Below are 19,627 nucleotides of genomic sequence, written 5' to 3' on the forward strand. Positions count from 1 at the left end.
ACACCGATCCCAGTTTCCCAGTGGAGTTATGCCAAGGAAGGAATGCCTGTCAGAGAAAGGGCTGCAACACTCTTTGGGCAGTTACACACTTCGATTGCGGGGTTGGTGATGTTGGTGGAAGTTGAATACATTTAACTGGAGCCTGAGCCATAAGTGAAAGTTACCTCACGCAACTGGAAGAACAATTTCTTTTTGACTTTTTTTTTTAGAGATTTGGAGTCTTGCTGAAGCAAACTGTAAACAGGCAGTACACTGAAGAGGAGAATGGTTCAGTAAATGATCGGGTTTCAGGTAAGGGAAACAAATGAGAGCCTAGCTAGGTCGCAAAGTAACATGGCACAAATCAGACATGCCATCAGTCCACTATTCAGAATTGGTTCTGACCAGCTGATCAAAGGCATTGATTTCAGCTCTAGCTGAAGACTCAGTCAATTCACCTACTGAGTAACTGAGCTGTGTAGAACAGTAAGGTTCCCGATTCAACCGCTGCCTGGAGTTAATTTCATTGCATTTGTGAAGCTCCTATAGTTGGATGTCAGAGGCCCTGGGGTTGGAAGTGGAGAAGTCCCATTTGACCTATTCTTATTGTAAGGATGAGAATTGAAAACTATTGGTTCATGATGTCCAGGGTGTGCAGGTTAGGTTCCGGGTTACGGGGATAGACGGGGTTACGGGGGAGTATAAATGGGTAGAATGCTGATTTGAAGGGTCAGTGAGGACGCGATGGGCCAAATGGCCTCCTTCTGCAATATAGGGATTCTATGATTCTATAAAACACACAAACAGGCCATTTGTCCCAACAAATCTTTACAAGTGGTAATGCTCCATGTGAGCCTCCCTTGTGAAACCCTGTCCACATGTTCTTCTGTCCTTTTCTCTCCATATCTTGATATAACTTTCCCTTTAAATGCATCAAGGTTGTTCAGCTTAACTACTGTTTGCAATAGTGAGTTCCAGTTGTTCATTTCATCTTTGAGGGGAGAATCTTTTCCTGAATATCTTAAAGTACTTATTGGCAACTACCTTATATCAATGGCCCTTAGCTGTACACTTCCCCACACATAGGCCGGGATCCTCTGTTCTGGGGACTAAGTCCCCACGCGGCAAGAAAACCGGCGCCAACGACTCCGGTGTCAACAGCCCCCCAAGGTGAGGAATTCTCAACTGTCTAGGGGGCTAGGTGGACGGCGGTGGGTTGGCGCAGCTCCAGCTGTCGGCGAAGGACCGCCGCGAGTTCGCACGTGCGTGGAACCGCAGGCGTAAGTCCGCGCATGTGCAGACCGGCCGGCATATTCTCAGCATGCACGGGGGGGTTCTCTTCTCCCTGGCAATTTGGCGGAGCCCTACAGGGTCCCGCCGCGGAAGGAAGAAGTGCCCCCACAGAACAGGCCCGCTCGCAGATCGGTGGGCCCCGATCACGGGCCAGGCCACTGTGGAGGCCACCTCCCCCGGGGTCGGACCCCCCCCCCCCCCCCCGAGGACCGCCCCCACCGACTTACCTGCCAGGTCCCGCCGGTACGTGAGTTGAGTGATTCACGCCGGCGGGACTGGCCAAAAATGGACGGCCGCTCGGCCCATCGGGGCCCGGCGAATCGCCGGGGATGCCGCTGCCAACGGCCCCCGACCGCCGTGGCGGCGATCCCGCCCTAGTCCAAAAAACGGCGCCGGAGAATATGGCAGCCGGCGGTGGGCGGGATTTGCGCCACCCCCCGGGGATTCTCCAACCACGCGGGGGGTTGGAGAATCCCGCCCATAGTGTTGAGTAAAACAGTGGTGCACCAACAACAGGTTCCGCTCTCGGAAGTTGACGGTCTGTGTCTTCTGTCGGTGCGTGCCCGATCATACGCTAATTGTTGTGATTAGTGGCAATAAGAATCATCTTTATTAGGACCACAAGTAGAATTACATTAACACTACAATGAAGTTACTGTGAAAATCCCCTAGTCGCCACACTCCGGCACCTGTTCGGGTACACAGAGGGAGAATTCAGAATGTCCATACATAGATACATACATAGAAGATAGGAGCAGGAGGAGGCCTTTTGGCTCTTCGAGCCTGCTCCGTCATTCATCATGATCATGGCTGATCATCCAACTCAATAGCCTAATCCTGCTTTCTCCCCATAGTCTTTGATCCCATTCTCCCCAAGTGCTATCTCTAGCCGTCTCTTGAACATATTCAAAGTTTTCGCAGCAACTACTTCCTGTGGTAATGAATTCCACAGGCTCATCACTCTTTGTGTGAAGAAATGTCTCCTTATGTCTGTCCGAAATAGTTTACCCTGAATCCTCAGACTGTGACCCCTGGTTCTGGACACATCCATCATTGGTAACATCTTGCCTGCATCAACCCTGTCTCGTTAAAATTTTATAAGTCTCTATGAGATCCCCCCTTATTCTTCTGAACTCCAGTGGGAACAATCCCAACCTAGTCAATCTCTCCTCATATGACAGTCCCGCCATCCCTGGAATCAGTCTGGTAAACCTTCGCTGCACTCCCTCGAGAGCAAGAACATCCTTCCTCAGAGAAGGAGACCAAAACTGCACACAATATTCCAGCTGTGGCCTCATCAAGGCCCTGTACAATTGTAGCAACACATTCCTGCTTCTATACTCGAAACCTCAAGCAATGAAGGCCCACATACCATTAGCCTTCTTTACCGCCTGCTGCACCTGCATGCTTACCTTCAGCGACTTGTGCACAAGGACACTCAGGTCCCGCTGCACACTCCTCTCCCCCAATTTACAACTGTTCAGGTAGTAATCTGCCTTCCTGTTTTTGCTTCCAAAGTGAATAACCTCACATTTATCCAAATTATATTGAATTTGCCATTGATTTGCCCACTCGCCCAACCTGTCCAGATCATGTTGTAAGATCCTTGCAGCACGGTAACATAGTGGTTAGCACAATTGCTTCACAGCTCCAGGGTCCCAGGTTCGATTCCCGGCTTGGGTCACTGTCTGTGCGGAGTCTGCATGTTCTCCCTGTGTCTGCGTGGGTTTCCTCCGGGTGCTCCGGTTTCCTCCCACAGTCCAAAGATGTGCAGATTAGGTGGATTGGCCATGCTAAATTGCCATTAGTGTCCAAAATTGCCCTTAGTGTTGGGTGGGGTTACTGGGTTTTGGGGATAGGGTGGAGGTGTGGGCTTGGGTAGGGTGCTCTTTCAAAGAGCCGGTGGAGACTCGATGGGCTGAATGGCCTCCTTCTGCACTCTAAATTCTATGATTCATCCTCACAATTCACCCTCCCGCCTAACTTGGTATCATCTGCAAACTTTGAGATGTTACATTCTGTTTCCTCACCCAAATCATTAATATATATTGTGAATAGCTAGGTCCCAGCACCGACCCCTGTGGTACCCCACTAGTTACTGCTTGCCAATTTGAAAAGGACCCATTAATCACTACTCTTTATTTCCTCTTTGCCAACCAGTTTTCTATCCACCTCAATACATTTCCCCCAATCCCATGTGCTTTAATTTTGCACAATAATCTCTTATGCAGGACTTTGTCAAATGCCTTCTGAAAGTCCAAATATACCACATCGACTGGCTCCTCCTTGTCAACTGTACTGGTTACATCTTCAAAGAATTCCAACAGATTTGTCAAGCATGATTTTCCCTTCATAAATCCATGCTGACTCTGACTGATCCTGCCACTGCTTTCTGAATGTTCCGCTATAAAGTCCTAATGTTAGGCTTTCTGGTCTATAATTCTCTGCTTTCTCTCTACCTCCCTTTTTGAATATCGGAGTGACATGAGCTACCCTCCAATCTGCAGGGACAGTTCCAGAGTCAATAGAATCCCGGAAGATGACCATCAATGCATCCACTATTTCCAGAGCCACCTCCTTAAGCACTCTGGGATGCAGATTCTCAGGCCCTGGGGATTTATCCGCCTTCAATCCCATCAATTTTCCTAGCACAATTCCTCTACTAATGTTGATCTCCCTCAGTTCTTCCCTCTCACTAAACCTTTCATTCTCCGGCATTTCAGGGGCGAAATTCTCCTACCCGCCCCGCCACATTTCTGCGCCGACCGGCCGGCGGGAGTCTCCGTAACACCGGCCGGTCAATGGGGTTTCCCATTGTGGGGCACCCCCACGCCGTCGGGAAACCCCCGAGCGCCGGCAGAACGGAGACTCCCGCCGGCGGAGAATGACGCCCCTGGTATCTGGGGCGAAATTCTCCTACCCGCCCCGCCACATTTCTGCCCCAACCGGCCAGCGGGAGTCTCCGTAACACCGACCGGTCAATGGGGTTTCCCATTGTGGGGCAGCCCCATGCCGTCGGGAAACCCCCGGGCGCCGGCAAAACGGAGACTCCCGCCGGCGGAGAATGACGCCCCAATTTGTATCCCCTTTTGTGAAGACAGAACCAAAGTATGTATTCAATTGCTCAGCCATTTCTTTGTCCCTTATTATGCATTCCCCTGTTTCTGTCTGTAGGCGGCCTACATTTGTCTTTACCAATCTCTTTCTCTTCACATATCTATCGAAACTCTTAGTGCCAGTCTTTATATTCCCTGCAAGCTTCCTTTCGTACTGTACTTTCCCCTTCTTAATCAATTCCTTTGTCCTTCTTTGATCAATTCTAAACTGCTCCCAATCCTCAGACCTATTATTTTTCTTGGCCATTCTGTATGCTTCTTCCTTGGATTGGATACTATTTCTAATTTCCTTGGTCAGCCATGGATTGGCCCTCTTACTCCCTTTGCTTTTGTGCCAGACAGGAATGAACAGTTGCTGTAGTTCCCGCATGCGTTCCTTGAATGTTTGCCATTGTCTATCCACTGTCATCCCTTTAAGTAACTCTCCCCAATCTATCAAGGCCAACTCGGCTTACATTAACACTGCAATGAAGTTACTGTGAAAAGCCCCTAGTGGCCACATTCTGACGCGTGTTCGGGTACACAGAGGGAGAACTCAGAATGTCCAAATTACAAACAGCACGTCTTTCAGGACTTGTGGAAGGAAACTGGAGCACCCGGAGGAAACCCACGCAGACACAGGAAGAACGTGTAGACTCTGCACAGACAATGATCCAAGCCGGCAATCGAACCTGGGACCCTGGCGCTGTGAAACAACAGTGCGAACTACTGTGCTACTGTGCCGCCCCAGTGATATGAGCCTCCGTGAGGGTTTATGGGTAATTCCTAACCCGCAGGGTCTGACATTTCTCTGTTCCCCTTCCTAAAGAAACACATATCCTGAGCATTCCTGTAGTCCCTTGTTCGTCTCCCTTTTCTGTTTCTTCCTAATTCCTCTCTCCTCCTCACTGGAGCTTGTCTCCAACTTTGTCAACAATCCCCATCCATCTCAGACACTTATCACCCTCACCCCTGGAAAATAGACCAACAAATATTCAATCGAAAGAATCCTCTGAAGAAAAGGAGAGTTCTCATGAAAACATCTCCAGGTGGTCACTCTGCTCATTCACATGAGAACTTCCTGCAGTCAGTGGAGTTTGAGCTGCAAAGCTGAGACCGTGGTTTCAGCTGCCACTTTAAAGCCCGCAAAAACAAGCTTCCCCATGAAACAACGGCTTTCCCACCTGCCATGGTACTGCCTTCTGAATGTATTATCGTCAGATGGGTCATTAATGATTTTAATGGGGGTTACCATTGATCAGAAACTGAACTGGACTCGCCATATTAATGCTGTGGCGACCAGAGTAGGTCAAAAGCTAGGAATCCTACGGTGAATAACTCACTTCCTGACTCCCCAGAGCCTGGTCCAGCATCGACAAGGCACAAGTCAGGAGTGTAAAAGTCCCACTCCAAAAAATTTCCCAAATGTGGCGGATTGCGATCTGGATCATGCCCTACCATCTGACAGGAATCGCACCTCTTTTCTCACCAGAGACCACACTTCGGAATGTTTTGGGAGAATTCCACACAGTATTATTTTATCCCATAATGCTCCAAAGCTTTGGGGGTTTTCATATGATTAGAAATAGGGTGACACAGCCTTCTCAAAATGAATTGAAGAAAAAATGTAGAATGTCAATCCTCAATGTCTCATCATCATTGCTGTGTTCCTTCTTTCCCTCCTCCCTTGAAAGAGCTGGATCACTCAAGGTTAAAGGTCCTAGACTTTAATTATTTTGGCAGGCAATTTAACCATGGAGCCCTTCACAAATGGGACGACTGTCCTCTTGACATTATAGCTAGGATTGCCAATAGTGATAAAACCTATTCCTGGAGGATTCATCACATGACATGTCCCCATTCTGCAGCCATTAGTCAGCCAACACATCCATTCTTTTGACATGTCTTCCTATGCCAATTGGAAAGCAAACAGATTCACTGCCCATTTGGTTGGGATGTTTGTCAACAAAACTGCATTTCCCCCCTGTTTTCAATCTTTTTTATATCTGGCAAAAATAAATGTTCAAAGAAAGCAAAAAGAAAATGATCTATTTTGATGCCACGATGAGTTTTCTCCAGTGTTCCAACACAGCAGTATCCTGGAGATTGACCTTCAATTCCTGGAAGCTCCAGGCCTATCTGGAGGGTTGGCAATCTGAATTTCAACAGGGATCACTCATTAGGAATCAAAAAGGGAACTCAAGGTGATGAGTCACCCCCTCAGAGTTATATTTTGCGCAAACAAGTAGATTTCCAGAAGGATCTGCTTTTGATCCTCCACAGCCTTTTTCTGATGTGTGGCACACAGGAGCCCAATCTTGTACACGCTCACTCACTCGCTCGTACTCCCACACTAACCACAGTATTTTTCTATTCCAGGCTTTGTCTGTAAGAAGGTGTTGTCTCACCATGTCCAGCCTGTGGGAGGAGTTGCTGTGGTAGGGAGAGATCAAGGCTACAGCACTGACTACCTGGTGAGTTAATTCATCGCAGCCTCTCTAACATTAACCTATCCCAATGACAAAATCAAAATCAATCTTCGGAAAACAGATATAAACAAAAACAATAAATCATCCTCTCAGAAACTCCAAAACGATGGATTGAGTGTAGTGGTGGGTTAGATGTTGCCTCTTTGTATTTGTAACCAAACTCACATTGATGGTATTAAGATTCTCTATGCTGGATAGGAGGACCTAAAGTAAAGTGAGATGAAACAGTCTTAAGCCTTGGAACTATAACACCTCTTTTTGGAGCATTTGGCAGTAAATTTCCAATCTCAGCATGACAGGCGTAGTAACAATGTAATGCATAAGAGAAAGGTTAATGAGGCAAGGATACTGAAAAGTGTAAAGGAACAGAGGGACCATGGAGTATCTGTCCATAGATCACAGAAGGTAGCTGGACAGGTAAATAAGGTCATCCAGAAGACATATAGAATACCTACCTTTATAATAATAATAATCTTTATTGTTACAAGTCGACTTATATTATCACTGCAATGAAGTTATTGTGAAAAGCCCCGAGTCGCCACATTCCGGCACCTGTTCAGGTACACAGAGGGAGAATTCAGAATATCCAAATTACCTACCAGCACATCATTCGGGACTTGTGGGAGGAAACCGGAGCACCCGGAGGAAAACCCTGCAGACACAGGGAGAACATGCAGACTCTGCACAGGCAGTGACACGAGCCGGGAATCGAACCTGGGACCCTGGTGCTGTGAAGCAACAGTGCTAAACATTGTGTTACCGTGCCACCCATATGTCAAGGCATAGAATAAACAAGCAGGGGGGTAATGATGGAATTGTATCACACATTAGTTAGGACAGAGATGATGAACTCCACACAGTGCTCACTGCACTATCGGAAAGATGTAATTGGGCACTGGCTCAACCATCTTCATTCGATGGCTGGTGGCTGTATTGTGAATTGATCACTGGGCCACAATCTCTTGGGTTACCATGCTCCCGCTGCAAGAATACTTGCAAACAAGATATGAAGGTGGCGGACTTTAACTTTGACAACTGGGAGACAGTCACTGATAGCGATGACCTCTGGAGGGTAACTGTGTGGAAGGGCATTTGGAAGAGGTGAGCAGAAATGAAAAGCTTTGCTGGCCAAGAGAAGGGCCTAGAAAAAAAGAGGCCAGGAAATTGTGCACCTTCTCAGCCCCACCGTTTTCCTCTGCAGCAAATGCAACAAAGACTGCACCATGTTAGAGTGGCGCTCCTGAGCAACATCAGATGACGCTTAACTCAGAGTTGACCACCACATTGCAAACCATTGTCTTACAAGGCGGAAGGCTAGCACAATAAGATTAGAGAGTGATCAGAGGAGGTTTAAGAGGATGTTGCCTGAACTGGAGAATTTTAGATCTTTGACAGTCTAAGGATATTTTCTTTGGAACAGAGGAGGCTGAGGGAAGATGTAATGAAGTGTATAAAATTATGAAGGTTGTAGATCGAGTGGAAAGGAAAGCCAAAATCTCTTTGGTTGAGGAGTCTACAACCAATGGGCATAAGAGCTGGAATGTTGGATTAGACTTGGTGGTTCTTTGTCGGGCGGTGTGGGTACAATGGGCTGAATGGCCTCCATCCATACTAGAAATTTCCATGATTCCACGACCCTAATATTGAAGAACTGAGGCACTCTATTAGCATTAGGATATGGGCCTGGTGTTGAGATTCAAATGTTTTATTCTCCCTCATATTGCTTCTGACATAGAATCATAGAATTTACAGTCAGAAGAAGGCCATTCGGCCCATCGAGTCTACACCAGCGCTTGGAAAGAGCACCCTACTTAAGCCCATGCCTCCACCCTATCCCCACAGCCCAGTAACCCCACCTAACCTTTTGGACACTAAGGGGCAATTTAGCATGGCCAATCCACCTGACCAGCACATCTTTGGACTATGGGAGGAAACCGGAGCACCCGGAGGAAACCCAAGTATACACGGGGAGAATGTGTAAACTCCACACAGACAGTCACCTGAGGCCTGAATTGAACCCGGATCGCTGGAGCTGTGAGGCAGCAATGCTAACCACTGTGCCACCGTGAAGTACGACATGTTAATATTTTATATCAAATCACAGGAAGAGCATTACAAGTTCCAATCCTGCTGTGCATAATTTATCAGCATCAGTTGTTCCCTTTTGTAATATCTTGAAAGATTTGTGACCACCTCGTAGATTAAAGAATAAACGGTTTATTAAGGGAAGTAACTATTTACAGAGAGTGGGATTAAAGCTCCCGTACTTGACGACTCGAAACCCCTAACTATAAAATCCGTGCTCAGCCCCAGGATTCGCGTGCTCTGGCTCGAATGGCCCAATAGGTCACATGACCCTATGAGAACTCTTAAAGGGGCATGTTACCACATCTTTCCCCCTTTAAGGCCCTGATCAACACATTACAACAACAATGGAACTATTTACAATGTAGTACAACAAATGGATCTCAACACAGTCCCTTATAAGGTAAGCCGGTCCAGGACCTTCCTGATCCTTTGGGGGTGTCGTAATTCACTAGCGGCTGCTCCAGCAGTAGAGGTAACTTTGGTTTGAACTTTAATGGGTTGACAATCGACTTGCAAAGGTGCATCAATGCAGATCGTTTCCCCAGTTCCCCCTGGAAACATTACTGGGCTCTTCCTCGGGGCAGCTTGCTTTCATACTTTCATTACTTTCATCCGTAGCAATATCACTGACAAGCCTACTAGGAGAGGGCTGTGCAACTGGTTCAGTGTGCAATCCTCTCCTTCCCAGATGATCCAGGTAGTTTTTTCACCCTTTTTCCTTGGACATTGATCTCATACGACACTTGACTTGTTCTGGGGGCCAGTTCTTCTTTAACTGCTTTTATCTTCTCCTCCATATCGTGTAGCCCTTTGGCGTCTGCACTGAATCCTAAGTACACCACTTCATAAGCTTGAAGTGTCCATTTTTCTCTTTTCAGCCTTACTTCTGCATTGCTAAATCTTTTTAAAACTTCTTTGAGATATTCTAGGTCCTGCTCTTCGGATGTTGCTGTTATCAGTAAATCATCTACATTGACATCCACCTTGGGTAAACTTTCCATCGTGCTTGAGGGCGGCATGGTAGCACAGTGGTTAGCACTGTTGCTTCACAGTTCCAGGGTCCCAGATTCGATTCTCGGCTTGGGTCACTCCCTGTGCGGAGTCTGCACGTTCTCCCCGTGTCTGCGTGGGTTTCCTCCGGGTGCTCCGGTTTCCTCCCACAGTCCAAAGAGGTGCAGATTAGGTGGATTGACCATGCTTAATTGCCCTTCGTGTCCAAAAAGATTAGGTGGGGCTACTGGGTTACGGGGATAGAGTGGAGGTGTAGGCTTAAGTAGGGTGCTCTTTCCTAGGGCCGGTGCAAATTTGATGGGCCGAATGGCCTCCTTCTGCACTGTAAATTCTATGATTCTATGCGCTGGAAAATTGCACATGCCGATGAGACACCGAAGGGTAGACAGGTATATTGGTAGGCCTTTGTTGGTATTTATAGTAAAAAAAACTATATCGAAGCCTTGTCTAATTCTAATTGCTGGTTCACATGGGTCATATCAGGTTTACTGTAAATTAATCTCCTGCTAATTTAGCATGTAAATCTTTAATTCTTGGTATTGGGCATCGGTCCAATTTTGCCGCCTAATTAATGATTAATTTGTGGTCCCCACATATCCTAATGGTTCCATCTGGCTTAACCACTGGCATGATGGAGGCCACCCACTCTGAAAACTGTATAGGCTTAATGATGCCTAATTCTTCTAGCCACTTGAGTTCAGACTTTACCTTCTCATGTAAAACATAGGGACGGGCGAGCTCTGTAAAACCTGGGTGTGGTCTCAGGGTCCACATAAATCTTTGCTTTCAGGTCCTGTGTCATACATAAACTCACCTTGGTAAACCTCTTGGTATTTTTTTAAGATGTCATGAAAATCTCCTTCATTAATTTTGAAGATTTCTAGCCAATTTAATCGAATTTGGCAAAACCAATCTCGGCCCATCAGACTTGGCCCTTGGCTGCCCTCTACTGTTATAGGCAGTTGAGCTGACTGGTGTTAGTAGCTCACGGGCGTTGTGGTTGTTCCTGGATCCGTAAAGCTTCTCCAGTACACATAACTAGCCTGGCTGTCGTGCTTTTTAGCTTCGGGGGAGGGGACCCCACCTAGTAAATAATGATGTGTTGCTCACCTACATCTTTAGCAGAGGAACCCGTGTCGACCTCCATTTTAAGTAAATAAATAATCTTTATTGTCACAAGTAGGCTTACATTAACCTTTTATTGTCACAAGTATGAAGTTACTGTGAAAATCCCTCAGTTGTCACATTCCGGCGCCTGTGCAGGTACAGCTGGTACGGTCATTGAACCCATGCTGCTGGCCTTGTTCTGCATCACAAACCAGCTGTCTAGCCCACTGAGCTAAACCAGCCATTCATAGCTAAACCAGCCTGTCATAATATCCACTCATGTATATAATGAGATGCAGACAGGCAGTGATTGACACACAGGATAACCAATGAACACCACGACACATAACAACCAATCACCAGACAAGACACCACCACTATAAAGCACACAGGGCATTAAGACTCTCCCTCTCCCTACAGGACACAGCTACTGAGATAGTAAGAGCGCACAAGCCAGTGAGCACTATCATCATGAGGTAGAGAGTTAGTCTGGTCAAGCCAGTAGGAGGTTATCAGTTAGATTGACAGAATGTCAACTCACAGCAGACTATGTACAGCAATCAGGAAGTTCAATAAAACAGTGTTGGACCATCTCCTGTGTCAGAAGCCTGTTTCTAGTCTCACTGCATCCAGTTGCAGTCAACGTTGAACCAACTTACTTAACACATCATGGTACCAGAGTGCTATTAATCCTAACAAACCTACCTCGAGTGCATCTGCAATGGCCAGCAAGCAGCCATCCAGCGGCATGGAAAAGATTCAGCCTCCTTCACAACTCCGGATCTCCGGCAACCTCGGCACCAACTGGAAAGTCTTCAAACAAAGGTTCCTCCTACACATCGAGGCCTCCGACCTCGAGGCAACATCAGATGCCAGAAAGATCGCGCTGTTCCTGTCGACTGCGGGGGATCATGCCATCGACATCTATAACTCGCTTACGTTTGCCGATGGCGAAGACGAGACAAAATTCAAGACAGTTCTGCTGAAATTCGACAGCCACTGCGACATTGAGGTGAATGAGAGCTTTGAAGGTACATCTTCCAACAGAGGCGTCAGGGTAAGGATGAACCTTTTCAGTCCTTCTTGACCCATCTCTTCATCCTAGCGCAGTCATGTAACGATGACTCGACGACTGATTCCATGATCCGGGATCAGATCGTTTTTGGGGTCCAGTCCGACTCCCTGCAGGAGCAGCTCCTCAAAATCAAACAGTTGATCCTCTCCGTCGCCATCGAAACATGCATTGTCCATGAGCATGCCAGAAATCGCTACTCCCGCATCAGGGCGGCAGAAACTGCAAAACTGGCCTCCAACGAGGCAGAAAGGGTGCAGGCCATAGCGAAAATACAAGGCCTGAGCATCGAGGAGAGTGGCCGCTTCGAGCGCTTTTCTCGTGTCCCCATGCATGCGTGCCATGACCGGGTGGACAATGAGGCCGAAGACTCTGAGGCGCATGCGCGAACGTTGGCCGAACACACTGCGCATGCGCGATGGTGCACGGAATGTGCTGACGTCAACGTAATGATGTGTCCGAATTGTGGTTCCACCCATTTAAAGCGGCAATGTCCAGCCAAAGGCTGGCGATGTCTACAGTGTGGAATGCCTGGAAACTACGCGGCCTTCTGCAGGTCCGCTCCACCGAACAACAGCCAGTGATCCCAGCTGCAGTGCAGACGTGTCCGCTGCGTACAACAAGGCATGCAGGATTCTGATCCAGATAGCCCAACACAGCTACTGAGATAGTAAGAGTGCACACGCCAGTGAGCACTATCACCATGAGTTAGAGAGTTAGTCTGATCAAGCCAGTAGGAGGTTGTCAGTTAGATTGATAGAGTGTCAACTCACAGCAGACTATGTACAGCAATCAGGAAGTTCAATAAAACAGTGTTGGGCCATCTCCTGTGTCAGAAGCCTGTTTCTAGTTTCACTGCATCCAGTTGCAGTCAACGTTGAACCAACTTACTTAACACATCACAGCCATTCATAGGTAAACCAGCCATTCATAGCTAAACCAGCCATTCATAGCTAAACCAGCCATTCATTGTGGCTGACCATTTACCATCAACACAGTTGTAATGGGGGCTGTCATGCTTACCTTACTGTTATTTGAACTGTGTATTTCAGATCCATTTCCAGGATTATTCTCAACACTGTGGACTTGATTCTGAGTTTTTTTTGTTGGCCCCCTGTAGGTTCTGCCTAGCCTTAAACTTTGTCCTGACATCCCCCCCTCTTATTGCAGGCACAAAATGTAGCTTCCCTGAATTTACATTTCTCCTGGGAGTGATCTTCCCCACATTGGTAGCATTCTTCATAGCTCCTGGTCTGTGGACCAATTTCCCTATTCCTCAGCACTCGATTTTGCTCCGAGTCTCTTTGCTCATTACTTTCTGCATCCTTATCCCTGTCACTACCAGTAACTTCCCACCAAACCTAATGGACTTTGCCTGCTTGCATGCTCCGCAGTTCCATCGCCCCCGCCTTTCAGTATTTTCCATAGCCTAGGCGACCTCTAATGCTTTCTTTAAGGTACCCTGCATTATTTTGTATGGTCATGTCATTAACCCCAGAGTCCTGTCTCTCAACATGTCGTTGAGTGCAGTCCTGAACTCGCAATACTCAGCTATTTGTTTCAGGTGCGCCACAGATGCCGTTATCATCTCCTCTTGGACTTTTGTCATTGAATTAAATTTGTATTGTTGTATTATTACTGAGGGCTTCGGGTGATAATGTACCTTGACTAATTCCACAAGCTTCTCAAAACCTTTAGAGCCAGGGGCATCTGGAGAAATCAGTCAACTAATCAGGTTATAGGTAAGGGCCCCAAAGGCTGTTGATAGGACTACCCTTCTCTCCCTGCCCCCCCCCCCCCCCCTCCCCCAACTCAACTCATTTAATTGGCCTTAAAGAGATAGCGCAGGTGTTCGACATATAGAACCCACTGCTCCGTGTTAGGATCGAATGTCTCAAGTTTTCCCAGTTTGTTGACACTCACAGACTGTTGAACGGGTTTGCTTTAGAGGAAAAGTAAAGAGTGTCGGTGTAGATTTGATAGGCCAAATGACCTCCTTCTGCACTATAGGGATTCTGTGATTCGAGGTTTGTTCTCCTGGTTTCTGCAGCAGTAAGAATGGACTCTGATTGATCCTCATCGTCAAATGTATCTTGAAAGACTGATGACCACCAAGTAGATTAGCAAATCAATAGTTCATTAAGGCAAATAACTGTTTAGAGAGTGAGATAGAGATGTACAGGCCAACCATAGATGGGGAAACAGGCAGGTGGACCCATAAATGAGGGTGCCATGCCCTCCCCCAAACCACTACAATTCTCTGGGGAGCAGGGAAGATGTCAAGTGGACTTCTCACTCATCACCTAATTGAGGCCATTGAGTGGGCAATTAATGCCCAATTACGGGCTTCACCCTGCCACTGATCTGATTTAACGGGCAGCGGGAGAAGTCGGCAGGTTAACCCTGCAGGCTGCTGGTCAGTGAAAGAGGCAGGAATGAGGACAGCCTCCTTCCTGGGCCCCCTATGACAAGAGGATGCCACCCCCACACTTTTGCCTCCCATTTCCACCCTCCCCTGCCCTGTCCGATATAGCCTAGCCCCTTTGCAAGGGCCACCCAACACGGTTCCAGTGAAACTCCGGACCAGGTTTGGGGCATCCACGTTTTCTCTCCCTCCCAGGCCTCCTGCAACACAAGCAGTGGCCAGTGATCCTGGTATGATGCAGAGCTGCTGGCCTCTGATTAGCTGGCATATCTATACAGGACGTCCTCCTGGAGGGGGACATACTAATTTAAGAGTGGTCGTCCAAAACAAATTAAAGTGCCATTCAATGGGGAGCCCACATATAATCCAGCCTATGACTTTGCTTTTGTTTCTGATTGATATCAATAACAACTTCATGTTTGTGTTTAATATGTAGCCATTAAATGATTAGCTTAGGGGCAGCACAGTGGTTAGCATTCCTGCCTCACGGTGCCGAAGTCCCAGTTTCGATCCCGGCTCTGGGACACTGTCCATGTGGAGTTTGCACATTCTCCCTGTGTTTGCGTGGGTTTCGCCCCCACAACCCAAAGATGTGCAGGGTAGGTGGATTGGTCACGCTAAATTGCCCCTTAATTGGTAAAAATGAATTGGGTACTCAAAAATTTTTTTTTTTAAATGATTAGCTTCAACATGTGTGAATTTATTTTGCTTTATGCAATAGGAAAAAATAATGTGGAGGGAGCTTTACTCTTGATTTATGTGTGTTTTACTTGCCCTGGGAATGTACAATGAGATACCATAGAGAGAGTTTTACTCTATTACTAACTTGTGCGAAATCAGCCTTGACAATTCTTAATGAGGTACTATGGAGTGGACTTTAATCTGCACCTAATCCATTCTGTTCCTACACAAGGGGTTTTTGATGGTGCAGTGTACAAAAAAAATTGTTCTTTACCTGGAAGGTCTTGTCAATGTATCCTGTATGACAATAAAAGTGTAAGTTTGCATTGTTGCAAGTGTGTCTGTTTACCAATGATCTGCTGTGCAGATGAGCAGCATCCCAAAAGTTCCCATACTGGTTGGCCCGTGTTGTATTTTTATGTTTACTAATGCAAATTTATCAATCTCACACAGGACTAGAGAAATTAAATATAGGTTTAGTTTATTTGAAAATGTTGTGCAGGATTGCTTAGCAGACCGATTTGCTATAAAGATTTAACAGCTATTGTTAACAGGGAAGTGCATCTTCAACACCTTCACATCACATGCTGCGAGCTAAACTGAAAGCTCCTCCGAACAGTCAAGTCATAGAGCTTTACAGCACAGGAAGAGGCCCTTTGTGTCTGCGACAATCACCAAGCACCTATCTATTCCAATCCCATTTATTAGCACTTGGTCCGTAGCCTTGTAAGCTGGGGCATATCAAGTCCTTAATAAAAGATGCTCTTCAATACTGTGAGGATTCCCGCCTCTACCACTCTTTCAAGCAGTGAGTCCCAGTTTTTCATCATCCTCTAGGTGAAAATATTTTTCATAAATCCCCTCTAAATCGCCTGCCTCTTACCTTAAATGCTCCCTGGCTATTGGCCCCTCTACTAATGACAAAAGCTTCTTCCTATCTACCCTATATTTGTCCCTCATTATTTTGTACACCTCAATCAGGCCCCCCCCCCCCAGCCTTTTCTGCTCTAAGGAGAACAACTCCAGCCTAACCAGCCTCTCTTCATATCTGAAATACTCCAGCCCAGGCAACATCCTGGTGAACCTCCTCTGCACCTTTTTGAGTGCAATCACATACTTCCTACAGTGTGGCAACCAGAACTGGACTCTAGCTGTGGCCTATTGAGTGTTTTATACAGCTCCGTCATAACCTCCCTGCTCTTATATTCTATTCCTTGGCTGATAAAGGCAAGTATCCCACCTTTTTAATCATCTTATCTATCTGTCCTGTTTCCTTCAAGGTCCTGTGGACATAGACCCCAAGATCCCTCTGGTCCTCTGTACCTTCTAGCATCCCGCTGTTCATTGTGTATTCCCTTGCCATGTTAGTCCTCCCAAAATGTTCCATCTCACATTTTTCAGCGTTAAATTCTATTTGACACTGTTTGCCCATTTGAGCAGCCCGTCTATATCATTGTGAAATCTAAGGCTCTCCTCGTTATCTACCACACTGCCAATTTTTATGCCATCTGCGAATTTACTGATTATACCCCTCACATTCACATCTAGATCACGATACCCTGGCTACACACTCATTAGCATTTTCTCTCATAAAGTGAAATCACAACCTTACACAACAATGCAAAAATAAAACTAAATGGCCCATGCTCTTAAATAAATCATCTCCACAGTAACAAAAATGAGAGGGTATGTCACTGTTTACTGTCTTTATTTCCTCTTTCATGTTTGTCAGATCTCTGGAGGCTGGGACAGGAAACTTTGTGTATGGGACTTGCAAGCGGGTGTGTTGCATGACACATTCTTCAATACTGCATCAGGTGAGAGGAGCGATGTACAAGAGTTGGCTTGTGATGGTGCCATCTTGGATCTTGCCTATAGCCCAAAGCGGTGAGTCGTGATTGCACAAAAAATCTTGACTACGATGATTAATTCTGTCAAATGTTATCCAGACACCTGTATATCTGAAACCCCTCTGTCCACTATTAACTGATTTGCTTATTTGCTCAGACATGGGAACATGGCACACGACTACATTTCCCAACAGACAATGGCTTGTCAAATATATGTGCCTACTTCTCCAGGTGCCCCTTGTTTATAGAACTTTATCTTTGCACATTAAAGCTTCTCAGGCCACTCACTATTTTCATTCAGCCACACCCTTCCCCCACTCCCAGTATCCCATCTCAGACCATCCCATCCTTCACTCTGTGGATCATTCCAACCATTCCCCCATTCACTGTATCAGACCACCCATCGTCCACTCTGTGCATTAGCCCAGCCATTCCCCCACTCCCTGTATCAGCACATCCCATTCTCCACTCTGTGTCATTGATATGACATCAATAAACACACGACGAGTGATGAATGTAACTGAGGCTTTAATACACTAAACAGCTAGCCTCCTGGCCTCTGGACCCGAACTGGGGCAGAGGCAGAGACTAGCAACCTTTATACATGAGCCCAAGGGGAAGAGCCACAGGCGGAGCCAGCCGGGACAAGCCCAGGCATGTACAACACAACACAATGCAATACACTGGTTTACCACATTCACCCCCAGTTAAAAAAAGAGTCCGGCGGGGGTGAAGTGGTCATAAAGGTCAGGTCTGACGGGGGGCCTTGACCTTCCGTCGTAATCGACTCAGTCCCAGCTGTGGTGTGGACACCGGTGTCGAGACCTGTGCGTCCGGGAACGTGTTGTCCTCTTCTTCACTCAGTTGTTGATTCGGTGAAGCGGGGGGGGGGGGGGGGGGGGGGGGATGTATGGGCAGAGGTGGTGGTGATGGTCGCCGGTGGGCCTGCGGGTGCTAGTTCGTGAGGTAGGTGGGCAGGGGTGGGGAAAGACGGTGTAGGGTCAGGGGTGGTGGTGGTGATGGTCGCTGGGGAGCCTGCAGATGCCAAATCCCGAAGGGAGACTGTGTCCTGTTGCTCGTCCTGGAGTGCCACGTAGGCATATTGTGGATTTGCATGGAGGAGCAGGACCTTCTCGACGAGGGGGCCTGATTCATGGCTCCTCGCATGCTTCCGGAGGAGGACGGGCCCTGGAGCTGCTAGCCAGGACGGGAGCGAGACCCCGCTGTGTGTTATTGAACATGAAGACAATCGACCTTTAGTCAGTGAGGAGAGTGAATTGCCTGCCGGCCAGGTAATGCCTCCAATGTCGCACAGCTTCTACGAAGGCTTGGGCTTCCTTTTCAATGGAGGAGTGTTGAATTTCGGAGGCATGGAGAGTACGGGAGAAGAAAGCCACGGGCCTGCCCGCCTGGCTGAGGGTAGCGGCCAGAGCAAGGTCCAACGCACTGCTCTCCACCTGGAATGGGATGGACTTGTCCACAGCGTGCATCGCGGCTTTGGCAATATCTGCCTCGATGCGATTGAAGGCCAGTCGGGCTTCAGTTGTCAGGGGAAAAATGGTGGATTTGCTAAGTGGACGGCCTTGTCCACATAATTGGGGACCCACTGGGCATAGTACGAGAAGAACCCCAGGCATCTTCATCATAGATTATCATAGAATTTACAGTGCAGAAGGAGGCCATTCGGCCCATCGAGTCTGTACCGGGTCTTGGAAAGAGCACCCTACCCAAGGTCAACACCTCCATCCCATCCCCATAACCCAGTAACCCCACCCAACACTAAGGGCAACTTTGGACACTAACGGCAATTTATCATGGCCAATCCACCTAAACTGCACATTTTTGGACTGTGGGAGGAAACCGGAGCACCCGCAGGAAACCCACGCATACACGAGGAGGATGTGCAGACTCCGCACAGACAGTGACCCAAGCCGGAATCGAACCTGGGACCCTGGAGCTGTGAAGCAATTGTGCTATCCACAATGCTACCATGCTGCCCTGGGGCCTTGGGGCAGTGGGGGAGAGGGAGTTCCAGGAGGGTGCGCATGCGGTCGGGGTTGGGCCCTAGGACTCCGTGTTTCACGACGTAGCCGAGGATGGCTAGGCTGGTTGTGCGGAAACCGCATTTTTCTTTATTATAGGTGAGGTTCAGGAGTTTAGTGGTGTGGATGAAGTGCCGGAGGTTTTCGTCATGGTCCTGCTGGTCATGGCCACAGATGGTGACATTGTCTAAGTACGGGAACGTGGCCCGCAGCCCGTACTGGTCAACCATTCGGTCCATTTCTCTTTGGAAGACTGAGACCCTATTGGTGACACCAAAGGGGACCCTGAGGAAGTGGTAGAGGCAGCCATCTGCCTCGAAGGCAGTGTATTGGCGGTCCTCTGGGCGGATAGGGAGCTGGTGGTACGTGGACTTGAAGTCAACTGTGGAGAAGACTCGATACTGCACAATCTGATTAACCATGTCAGATATGCGGGGGAGGGGGTACGCATCGAGCTGCGTGTACCCGTTGATGGTCTGACTGTAATCGATGACC

General features: G+C 47.7%; 1 protein-coding gene across 1 annotated transcript in view; it reads left to right on the forward strand.

Annotated features, from left to right (window-relative positions):
- The window catches only part of LOC140426773 (uncharacterized), a 118,289-nt gene that overhangs the window by 62,900 nt on the left and 35,762 nt on the right, over positions 1-19,627 (forward strand). The window contains exons 11-13 of the mRNA XM_072511929.1: positions 210-291; positions 6,747-6,841; positions 16,973-17,127. Coding sequence (XP_072368030.1) covers positions 210-291; positions 6,747-6,841; positions 16,973-17,127 — 332 coding nt within the window. The remainder of the gene's footprint in view (positions 1-209; positions 292-6,746; positions 6,842-16,972; positions 17,128-19,627) is intronic.

This window comes from Scyliorhinus torazame, chromosome 7 (assembly GCF_047496885.1).
Source record: "Scyliorhinus torazame isolate Kashiwa2021f chromosome 7, sScyTor2.1, whole genome shotgun sequence".
Classification (NCBI taxonomy): Eukaryota; Metazoa; Chordata; class Chondrichthyes; order Carcharhiniformes; family Scyliorhinidae; genus Scyliorhinus; species Scyliorhinus torazame.